Source organism: Hypanus sabinus, chromosome 17 (genome assembly GCF_030144855.1).
Source record: "Hypanus sabinus isolate sHypSab1 chromosome 17, sHypSab1.hap1, whole genome shotgun sequence".
In the NCBI taxonomy this organism is placed as follows: Eukaryota; Metazoa; Chordata; class Chondrichthyes; order Myliobatiformes; family Dasyatidae; genus Hypanus; species Hypanus sabinus.
In genome coordinates, this window is record NC_082722.1 from 32,473,832 (window position 1) to 32,485,848 (window position 12,017).

The following is a 12,017-nucleotide window of genomic DNA, read 5'->3' on the forward strand; positions in this document are numbered from 1 at the left end:
ACAAACCATTTTTACTTTGGTTTCATCATGCAACAAATTAAAATAAACATTTTAATTTCATATGGTGCAAGTTAATATGTTATACAATCACATGAGTCTATTAAAAAGAAAAAAATTCTGTGTATAAAGAACAAATTTTTGCTTAGCAGTAACCAAGAAAGTTCAGCAAATCTAAAGTTTGGTTTCTGGATTTAATATTTTCATTGCTTTTACTTTTGGTCTTTATTCATTATCAGATACTTCCAATATGAAAATTCTACAGGCTTCAATTACATATATTTTCTTGGTGTTCACAGTAATAATGATTACCAATATTGACAAGATTATCTTATGACTAGAATTGAAGGGTTTGCAAGCTCGTAAGAGCTAATAATAATTACAATGTTAGGCACAAGAACTGTTTCCTTCTCTGCTCTATGTTCACTCGGAAAATTACAGCAAAAATAAGCTGCTAGCCAGAAAGAAGGAAATCAAAATGCATTATTTATTAGATGGTCTTATCTTGCAGTATGGTATGGCTTTATGCCCCCCTTAATACTGAAATATAATTGTATCCTTGATCATTTGAAGATGGGAAATTATGTGTAACATTAATCCTCTCTCACCAGATGAGATGTAGCATTTCTACTTTCTGAAGTCACTAAAATGAATTCATACTCTCCTGAATAATATGGTTAAATCCAGGTCATTATTAACGGCATGGATTTAATTAGAATTAAGGTTTATTCAGCAGATACTATTGCCAGGCATTCATATTGCATTGCTGGAATGCAAGCTGGACTACTTTCTATGGTCATAAGTGCCATCACAATAGTCTGAGATGCACTGTGTTTATGGTGGGACCATGATTCATTTCCATTTTTTCCGTTGCAGGCTAGGGGCAATAATAGAATCCCATCTCTCTGGTGCTAAGAGAGAAAACTGGCAACTTATCTAAATAGGATAGCATATTTTAATGCTGCTTAACACTGGGATTTAAAGTCATCCGTTTGGGAATTTAAAATTCCTTACCATGATTACCAGTGAAAATGACTATATTCTGGAGTTGCATGGAGTAAAATAGAGTTTTCTGTCCTAGGCAAAATAAATATGCTGACAAGAATATTTGTTGGTGTATCACATATGCATATGGTTTTATGGAAATTTGTGAATTGGCTTTACAGCCAGTTAACGTAAAATTGCATTTTATTAAATTTGGTTTAAACCCCACCAGTTACAGTGATAAAAGTGGGCAGCCATTAAGTACCGATACAAAATGATGAAAAGGGTTCACACTGCTCGCTATCAGACTCGGGCTACACGTGTCATGTCCACGTTAAATTGATACTGTGTTCCGCTGAGTTAATTTACTACATAACAATTTACCACAAGCCTTTCAACAACGTATTCAAATAACCTGAAATGGAATATTGAAGAGGACCTTACCATAAAACCATGACACACCGATGGCTTCTATTAATACCCCGAAAAGGATTGCTGTTCCAGCTGCAAATTGGTCCAATAACGTGAGCACATAAATTCCACCCTACAAGAAGCAGTAAAAGGCAATCAATATTTTTACTACTTTAGCTTTCGTTAGCTGGTCCTTGAAAATATTTACAAGATTAAATGCGATAGTTAATCTGACAATATCCAGGATTATGAAACAAGATTAAGATCATGAGCATTTTAAGTCATAAAGAAGTAAATATCCTTCTGTAATTTGTATCATTAAAGATGGACAGACACTGGAGTTTGAGTAAAATTTACATTTTGAACTGAAAACATTTATATTTTGTGTTCTGATAGATTAATATTGGATCAAATTGGGTTTGTTCTCGAGTCTATAAACATCACATTTTCCATGATCTGTGTTGAATAGATTTGTCATCCACACTAAGCTTATTTCATTCAAGTGAGAATTACTGAACTGAATGAGTCCATAAAACTAACGAAAAAGAGAGTCAAGAGTAGTGACACAGTGGCGCCAGAGTCATGGGTTCAAACCAACTGTGTGGACATTGCATGCTTTCTCTGTGACTGCAGGGATTTCCTCCAGGTGATTTGGTTCCCTCCCACGTCCAAAGGAAATACAGGTTGGTAGGTTAGTTGTCTGCTGTAAATTGCCTCTCGTATGTAGCTGACTGTTTGCGCTCTGGTTCCACGTTCCATCTATGACTCCAAAAGCTCTTGGTCACATGGAATCTATTGTGGAGTTAGAATACTCCTATTATTCAATTATCTTGTCTCCAGGAAAAAAAAACAAGAGAAAATCTACAGATGCTGGAAATCTGAGAAGCAGACTCAAAACGCTGGGTGAACTTAGCATGCTAGGCAGCATCTAGGAAAAGAGTACAGGTCACTTTCGGGCCAAAACCCTTCGGAAGGACCCACACACAAAATGCTGGAGGAATTCAGCAGGCCAGGCAGCATTTAGGAAAATAGTACAGTGGATGTTTCAGCCTGACTGCTCTCTTCTCCTAGATGCTGCCTGGCCTGCTGAGTTCCTCCAGCATTTTGTGTGTGTTGTCTCAAGGAATTAGGTGCAACAATATTAACAATCCCAGAGCTGTGCCAAAATACACATCAAGGAAGGCTTCCTAATTACTTCATAATTAGTAGCAAGATACAGGCTCTAATTGTAAGGACAATAGAGCAACTGAAACTTTAATGATAAGAAACAATGTCCGCCAGGAGGCTACCCAAGTCTCTTTTGTTTATAATTATAAACTGTATCAGTTCATAGGACACAATTGATCATCAAACCTACAGCATGGAGGATGCTAAAATGTCATTATAATCATTTTATAAAGACTCACTTAGTCTTGCTACAGATGCAGGCAATAAAAATTGAAAGTACCTTTGAATATCACTCAAAGTCAATATCAACAGAGTTGGAAAGAGGAGGATTGTAAAAAATTCCAATTGCAAGACCAGATCCCAATATGCTTACTTACTGCTGCCCAACTTTACCGCTAGAAGTACTTTGTCATGCGCGTCTCCAGTGTTGGAGAGGCAAGCCGGTTTAGTGAAATGTTTACATTAGGTCCCGACAATGCTGGAGGCAAAATGAAGAGGCTGCAGAAAGCCACTGCTTTCATGACTACCCTCATGAGCTGGAAGAACCACATGTACTCCATTAGCCCCTCAGGAATGCTAATACTTGTAGCTAATACCACTGGTTCTGAGTCACTGTAATTAGTTTCTCCTCCATTTCAACAGAGATCTTTTCCCTCCTTTCCCTATCCATCAACAGCTGATAGAACTGTCTGCCTACAATCACCATCTCTAACCTTTCTTCCTCTCCACTATGTAGGTACCACCCACAAATCTCTAGTAAACTACCCCCACAATTGTCTACCTTTCCCTTCCTTTTAACCCCTGAACTTACTCTGTCCGCGAACACCACTCACCCTCCCCCCACCTACCACCACCTCTGGATTCAAACACAACTGTCTCACTATCCTTGATCAAGATGTTTGCAAATATCAACTCCTCACGTGAACACACAAGCATTCTGCACCTCTTCAAACCTTCATCCTGTGAACCTGGCCAAAACCCAACTCTCAACTCTGGATATGCCCGACCCCTAAATAGAAGTTTTAAGTAACACACATAAAATGCTGGAGGAACACAGCAAGACAAGACTAATGAGGGATCTCGGCCTGAAATCGTTTATTCCTCTTCATAGATGCTGTCTGACCTGCTGAGTTCCTCTAGTATTTTCTGTGGATTACTCTGGATTTCCAGCAGTTGAAGAATCTTGTTTGCTTGAGCCCAAATTGGCAGTGCTAAGCTCTATGTTTTCTCTTTGTCCAGACCATTATCTCTCACCATCCTTCTGCACAAAACCTAGGGCTTGAGCCACCTGCCTGGATGTGAAGAACCTACTGTGGAATCACAGAATCAGGGAGATATAGGCACACAAATAGGTGCTCTGGTCCACCATTTTATCTTTTAAAATGTTATCGTTTAACATCCTTATTCTCCATCACCCACACATATAGTCAATACTAACCATTAAACACCCACTTGCACTTAAACCCTACTGTAATCCCTCCCATTCCCATCACTTTCCCAGATTCTGTCACTCACTTGGGGCAATTTACAGTGACCAATTTACCTACTAAGCCACACCTCTTCGGGATGTAGGGGAAAGGAAAAGAGCACCCGAGGAAACCCATGTAATCACAGAGAGAATGTGCAAGCAGATGGGATTGACCCTGGGTGTGGTAAACCATGTATATCTGTCTGGGCACGCCCCTCTGCTGACTGCTCCTGTGGCTCCTCTCATAGACCCCTGGATAAAGGTGAATGTGTCTCTGCTCCTCCCACAGTCGTCCAGCATGGACGAGCTCTGTTTTACTGCTAATAAAAACCTTTCAGTATTTACTGTACTTCCAGTCTTTTGGAGTTATTGATAGTGCATCACTGGGTCTCTCATATTCTGATGCTGAGCTTCAGCCTACACCCTTTCGGTCTGTTTTAAAGAATATCTGTGTTTTTTTGTTGTAATTTTGTCCTATGAAATCATCTTTGTAAATGATGGTTTTCGTTATATTTGTACTGACCAAAATAGATTAATTTCATTCATCCATTCATTCACTACAGCTCTACCAGCTGAGCCACTCTGCTGCCTATGTTTTGTAACATGGGTACATAGACCTGGCTTTGGAACTCAGAATGCACTCTGCGTCAACCTTTGTTTTGAAGCAGCTTTCATTAATATGAGTAATATATTTCAAAGTAAACTGAAAGCTTTCTTCAGTTTAAGATTTCTGGGGTTAATAATACTCAAAGCAACTGAGAAACTTGTATTTGTCAAAAATCATGTTGTTGCAGTTCAGGAGTATTTGACCCAAGGTAAACCTATAGAGATGGATTGTGTTCCTACAATGCTAAAGCCCTTATTTTGATTCTTGACGGAAGGCCAATATTTCTAATTATTTAGTTGCATACCCATTCTATTAATTAGCCATGGGTCTATAACTACAAACAGAAATGAGGGAGAGGTTTAGCTGGTGATATATTTTAAAGGAGAATTTATTTATTAAAATATTATTGTTTAACATCATAATTCTCCATCAACCATACATCTAACCTTGCCACAACACCAAGCTCAAACGAATTGGCTTTATTTAACATTTGTGGATTCAGTCTTCCAGTGGCCCTTTCTTGCTGCTTCTAGGTTATTGGTGCAAAGCCTTGTCTGTGCCGAGGATTCATGATGAAAGTTAGCATGTGAGCACAAGTGCGCAGGTGTAGTCTGTTTGGCTTGTTCACATCAATAAAGAAAATCATGATAAACCTCAGGAAACAGTGGAAAGGAATTACATGGGGTTCCACCCAAACTTCAGTAAATATATCAATACATGCTTAACTAATATTCCATTGACCCATGTTCAAACTGCATGAAAATTAAATGGCACCTGCCGGCCATTACCTAAGTACGGTCTTGATCTTTTCTGAGGAGCTGTGAACATTGTCCTACCATCGGTTGAACATCCCCACTTCTGACTGCATGATAGAAGGAAGGGTGTTGAGAAATTTGTTGAAGATGGTTGGATCCAGGACACTACCTTAAGGAAATCCCGAGGGTGAGATGATTGACCCTCAATAGCTGCAATCCCCTTTCTTTGTGTTAAATATGGCTCCAGCCCCCAGATGCTTTCTCCTTTATGTTCACTGATTTCTGTTTCACTAGCATTCCTTGGTGTCATGCTCTTCCCAATGCTGCCAACATGCTGAGGGCAGACACTAATACCTCACCTTTGGCATTCTGCTCTGTGGTCTAGGTGGCTGCACTGAGGCCTGGTCCTTGGAAAAATCTTAAATTTGGCATAGGTGAGCAAGTCACAGGAGAGTAAGCTCCATTTGATAACAATCTGGACATCTTCCATTCTTTGTTGATTCTTGATAGAGAACCATTTCATTGTTCCCTGCCAGTCACAACGAGATGTAGCAAGACTGCAGATTTTTGATCTGATACATTGCTTTTGGGGCACCCATGCTCTGACTGCAATAGACATCTCCAGATTCCATTTTAACTCTCCTTTTCTCTCTCATACTGACCTATCTGTCCTCAGCATTTACCAGTGCCACAGTGAGGCCAACACAAGCTGTAAGAACAGTATGTCATATTCCACTTGGGTAGTTTATACCCAATGGTATGTACATTGCAAAGTTTGCAAATTTAGGTACCCACTTCCTTCACTGTTTTCTTCCACACTCCCTAGCTTCCTCTTCCCTTTGTTCACTTCTCCCATTCCTCTCATCCCCACCCCCTATATCTGATTCTGTCTGCTAATCATTCTACCCTTCGGTCCCCCACCAAACCTGGTTCCACCTATAACCTGCTCCCCCAAGGTGAACTGAAAGAAACAATGTCTCTCTCATCCCGGCAGCATCAAGCCAAACAGGTCCTGTAGCTGCAATTTTTATTTGAAGGGAATCAATGGAATCGAAGTAGCAGCCATTTGACGTGAAAGCCAGGTCATCCAGATAAAGGAAGATGGTCATGGAGGAAGACTGGTTGGGTGAAGCAAAGGGACCTCAAACTTTCCTGGCAAGGGACGGAGAAACGGAAGGAATCAATATCTATGGTGATAAAGAAACAACTTGAGGCAGGAAATTAGAAAGCAATGGAGGTAGCAGAAGTACCACAAAGGCTGATGGGAAGGGTTGAAGAAAAAAGATGCTGTTCCGGTCAGGCGAACTTAATTTCATGAAACATGTATGAACTTAAATAGCTTGTCTACCAGGTCAGTTTTGACTGTAGATCCCAGAGTAGACACAGATGTGTAATGTCCTTATTTGGGAGTCTATGAGGCTGAAAAGCATGAAGAGAAGAAGAGAAGATCTTCTGAGGAGGTAGGGCCGATGACAATCGGGAAATGATAGCCTGTTGTTCAAAGGTAGAGTTATGATCAAATACTCAGCCTCTTCTGTGCAGTGTACAGTTAAGTGATGTACAAATTGAATAAGCTTATTTCAGTCAAATGTCATGGTTAAAGACACAAAATGCTGGCAGAACTCAGCAGGCCAGACAGCATCTATGGGAGGAGGTAGAAACGTCCCGAAACATCGTCACTACCTCCTCCCATAGATGCTGTCTAGCCTACTGAGTTCTGCCAGCATTTTGTGTTTTTATTTATTTCTAGCATCTGCAGATACACTCGTGTTGTCATGGCTAAAGATTGGCTAAAATGTAAAACTGATCATTGTCTAGTGATCCATTATGCCTTTTAGCTGACAGCTTCAGGCAAAAATAAAATCAACATCAAGTCAAACACCTCATAAACTAGTACAACTGGAATGTATCCAGCGGTCAAATTTCAAATTGCTGCTAACGTGAAAACCGACAGTAGAAATGTAGAAATCAACGGAACTGTGTTGGAAAAAGTAGGCAGATTTTAGAAGGGGCTGCTGATCCAAATGTGAATTTTACATTCAGGTGATGCACTATAAACCTTGATTGATCTGTCTTTATGCTTATTTCCAGTCGTACAGACTTACATTGGTGATGCAAAAAAGTGCAACCAGGAAAGTTCCACCCGCAGTGACAAGCGTGAAAAGCTTCCGATGCTTCTTCAAAAACTTGAAGTCATCTGTAATTCCGGTAACAACTGCCTCCATACCGCCCATCTGAAAATAAGAAGCTCACAGTCACTCATATTCAAACTGCAGTGGTTAGGGTATCTCTCATTGATGATAAAGCTTTATATTAAATATAGAGCATTGTAGAAATGATATATTCAAAGGCAACTAAAAAGGCGAAAAGTTTGCATCTTATTCTAACCACATTCAAACTAAGTGTGCTTTTAAATCCTACAGGGATAGTTTGTGCTGCTTCTGCAGTATCCTGGAAGATGACCTGGCAAACTGCAGCTGAAATTTGGTTTTCTTATTAAGATCATACTCCTAATGTTCCACATTAGTGTTTCCAGTATACTGTACATAGAACTACCTTTCCAATCCATATGTTCCCTGTGAGAGACCGAGGCAAGACTGCACTTGCTGTTCGTCACAAGTTACTCCGATGAAGTGGGCTTCTCCTTGAATTTCATTCCTTTGAGGAATGATGTTCTGAAGTGACAGAAATTCCAGAATATATTGACCTGAATGGGAGGATTGACAATTCTTCAAGTTAGGATGGTTCCAGTCCTCCAGGCGAATGTGCGGTTAATTGTATTCCATGACATGTTGCCTTTTGGCCGCTTTGGCAGTAGTATTGCAGGGAGGGAGAGTAACAGTAATGCTTGAAGTAGATCATACACAGTGCATCTGTTATAGATGATATGCTCGAGTAAGGTGATTTGACCTCTATGAAATTTAAGTTTTTTTCTGATTGCAAGACTGCTGCAAACCAAATTACTTCTACAGCAGGGGTTCCCATCCTGGGGTCCATTGACCCCTCAGTTAATGATAGGAGTCTATGGCATAGAAAAGGTTGGGAACCCCTGCTATACAGTCTTCCTGTTACAAATACAGAATTCAATATATTATGTTTTATTGTATTTGAATTAAGAATTGGACTGAAGGAATAGAATTCTTTGCCAACTTTGTGAATTCTGTGTTTGTTTGTATACAGAACTCTTGTTTTACAGCCTTGCCTGAGGCTGAGTGAAAACAAATAAAAATCCAAAACAAAATATAGATGCTGGAAATCTTCCAAAGGATCTTCAACCTGAATTATTAACTCTTTTTGCTCCTTCCACAGATATTGTCCGCGCTGTTTACTTTTTCTAGCATTTGCTGTTTTTTTAGCATTCGCAGACTGAAGCTCTTTCTGGTTGGATACAGAAGATTTAATTCAAGCCCGACCAAAAAGTGTACTTTGCAACACCGCAGTAAATGTGCATGAGCCTCTGGGTGCCAGTCCATGCATGATTAGGTGTTGCGAGATGGGGGTGGGGGGTGTGGAGTAGGAAAACTGGTCATCTTCAGTGGCCTGCAAAGGGACCATGGTGAGCCATATTTTAAGCACACCTGCACTTTAAAAAAATTGATTTGCTATGTTTTTCTCTTTGATAACTAATATAATGCTTTTCTCCAAATGCATTTGTTAAATATTAGGATGAAATGCCATATCACCATGTAATGTCATTTATGTTCCAGATTTCAGGAGATTTCAACTAATTTTTGATAAATTGTTGTATCAATTGTTTTTTAAAGCATTCTGGGGGCAATATTAAGAGATCTGATATAGTAATTATGATGCTAATCAGCCAACTATTTACAGCATAGGTTGAAGTAAGTAGTTCAACAGTCTGTCTCTACAAATGACAAACGCCCAGTGTCTATCATGTTTAGAGATTTTTGTCCGCCATCCTCCAGAATGGAAGGCACTGAAACGCCTATGGAACCCTTTTGCATTGAGAACCTGTTGAGGAGAATAGTCTTGTGAATACCAGACTCAGAAGAAAAATAGGCAAAGGAGTCAAGCTGTTTAAATCAAACAGTTAAAAGAGGCAGTGTTGCAAAATTGAATCATGATTATATGATTGTAAGTTGTATTTTAGGGAACAAACAAATCTAATCAGAGCTCTTTCTCAGTACATAGTGGCTAATATCTCATTTTCTGCCAGTGGTAGTTGGTATAAGCACTGAAACCTCTTGTATTTACATGGGGTTATTGACCCTGTGAGAAAAGGTAAGTGGTTTGTTTATTTCACTTTAGCATGTGTATTTGCTTCAATTTTAAGGTGTTTTAATTAGTTAGTATTATTTTAGTTTTCCTGAACAGCTTTTAAATGTGTCTATTAGTGGCAAGCAGTCAAAGATCATCTGAGCTCAGGATCCAGCACCCAAGGATGCCTCACTGGGCAGCTATTCAGCAGTGAGGATTGGCTCTCTACATCTGGATCAGGTTCGTGCTGATAGGCAGGTGGGCTCTGTGGGACTGCTGGTTCAAGCAGCTGGCAGGAATCTGGCCCATTCAGTCCATGGAAGAGACCAAGTAATACCAATGAAATAAAGTGTGTATTTATCCTGGACTTGTATTTATAAGAAGAGCAATGGAAAACAATAGTTTTCCAAACACAGCTGTCTTCCAAACACAATCAGAATGTACTGTAAATTATATACAAATGATCAAGGCATGTACTCCTTGAGCAGTGGTTTTATCTACAAGCTATAAAAAAAGCCCATGTTAACATTAATGAGTCACTGCTGAAAGGATGGGATTTGGTGACTGCGAATAGACAGAAGTAATGTCTCCCTGTTCTGCATTTCTAAATATTTTCGCCCATCCCTTTCCCTTTGTCAACCAGCCTGCTGGATTTCCAACTACAGTGAACCCTGACTGGCACTGAAACACTGGGGTGGATCTGCAAGAAAAGGATGCAACTTGTTACAAATTCATGCGTTTATACTGACGCAGCTTAAACTTCTCATTCCGCATGTTTGCTTTATTGCCAAAGAATGTCAGGAGCAGGGGCAGTTATATCAATAGTTTAATCTGCTAATTACAAGTTACAGTGCACATTTTTAAATTGAAAGCATATGTGTTTATTTTCATTTTATTCATTACTGAATCAAGATTTAGTTGGCAAGACAAAATCTTAACCTTCACCCTTGTTGTCCAAGTTGGTGGGAAGAGACAATCTCTTGAATCACTGCGGTCATTGTGTTGTTTCACGAGACTTTCAGGGTTTTCATCACAAACAGATGAAAAATAAATGCTGTTCCTCTTGCCAGCTCATTTTTTCTTTAATCAAAAAACCTTAATTATACTCTCTGAAAACTGATACATTGATTGAGAATGTCCCAATTAGAAGATTCTCTTTGCATCACTGCAAACCAAGACTGCTAATTCCCAGAGGCTTAATGAAACATTAGCCCTTGTTTTAATCTTGCAGAGCCTAACTTTTGAAAGATAAAATTAATAACTGCAGTAGAAAAAGTGGGTCTGAATTACTGAACCCATATTAGACCTTCATCTTCAACCTGAAAATAACAATGGAAAATGTTGAGAATACTTAGCAGGGTCTGAGGCAGGGGAAACAGAGCCAACATTGCAGGTGGATGTTTTGGGGAAAGATCACCAAGCTAGACACCTGACTCTGTGTTTCTCTCTATAGATGCAGCCAAACTTGTTGAGTATCTCTTATGTTATCTTTTTCTTTTTTCTTTTATACTTTTTATGGTTTTTTTTTTTGCTTTTCAGTCCAGGTTTGAGCCACTGAGAACTCATCAGCCACTGTTGCATCCCAAACACTAACCACCAACAAACTGTAAGTTACTCATATAAGGAGGGCGAAATAGCTTGTGAAACCTCCACTCATTAAGATGAGAAGCTGCCTCTTTTAAGCATGTCAAATGTCAACAGCTGAAAGAAATAAAACTAGGGAAGCTTTGGGTCAAATTTCAGACTAAACTTCAACTTGTGTTTCCATGACCACATAGGTTCAGGAATCGGTCTGAAAGAACTTCTATATTTTAATGTCAAATAATAAATTACTTTTGCATTTTGGGTCTGTGCTGCCCACAATATTTACATTTTCAGAGCTTTTAAAATCAACGTAACACACGGTTAATATACTGGGTAATACTCTGAGTTTGTTATTGAGTTACGTGCTGGAGCATTGACAGGGCTGACTGATGGATATTTGAGCAACACTGGGTGATCAGAATAATTTCATTCCTGACATGGAGATAAATCAGCCAGTTAAGCAGATAAGTGCTAAAAAACTTAAGTTGAAAAAGTGCTCCAGCAGAACTTACAAAGATAGTTGTTGGACTAGTATTTTTCCCACAGTATAGGTTACCCCGGACTGATGATCTCTCACTTTATTTTGCAAGGGGATTTTATATCATACGAGGTAAAGTGACCAGTAGTGTCACTGAACTGGATCCATTTCCCACTCAGGATTTAAATTGTTCACAAAACACAAGCTCAAGTTAATCAGAATTCAGTCGACGTTTCTCTAGTGAGTTTTATGGAATTGTTTCAAATTCAATTCAGTACTACCATGCAACAACTGATGTTTCATGGTAGAAGAAGCATGATTCTAAAACTGCGACCTCGGGGGCGGGGA

General features: G+C 39.4%; 1 protein-coding gene across 2 annotated transcripts in view; it reads right to left on the reverse strand.

Annotated features, from left to right (window-relative positions):
• Positions 1 to 12,017, reverse strand: part of slc6a2 (solute carrier family 6 member 2) — a 134,510-nt gene that overhangs the window by 28,972 nt on the left and 93,521 nt on the right. For both annotated transcript variants that reach the window (XM_059992812.1, XM_059992811.1), the window contains 2 exons: positions 7,495 to 7,623; positions 1,426 to 1,525 (listed from right to left, as the gene is read on the reverse strand). In XM_059992812.1, coding sequence (XP_059848795.1) covers positions 1,426 to 1,525; positions 7,495 to 7,623 — 229 coding nt within the window. The remainder of the gene's footprint in view (positions 1 to 1,425; positions 1,526 to 7,494; positions 7,624 to 12,017) is intronic.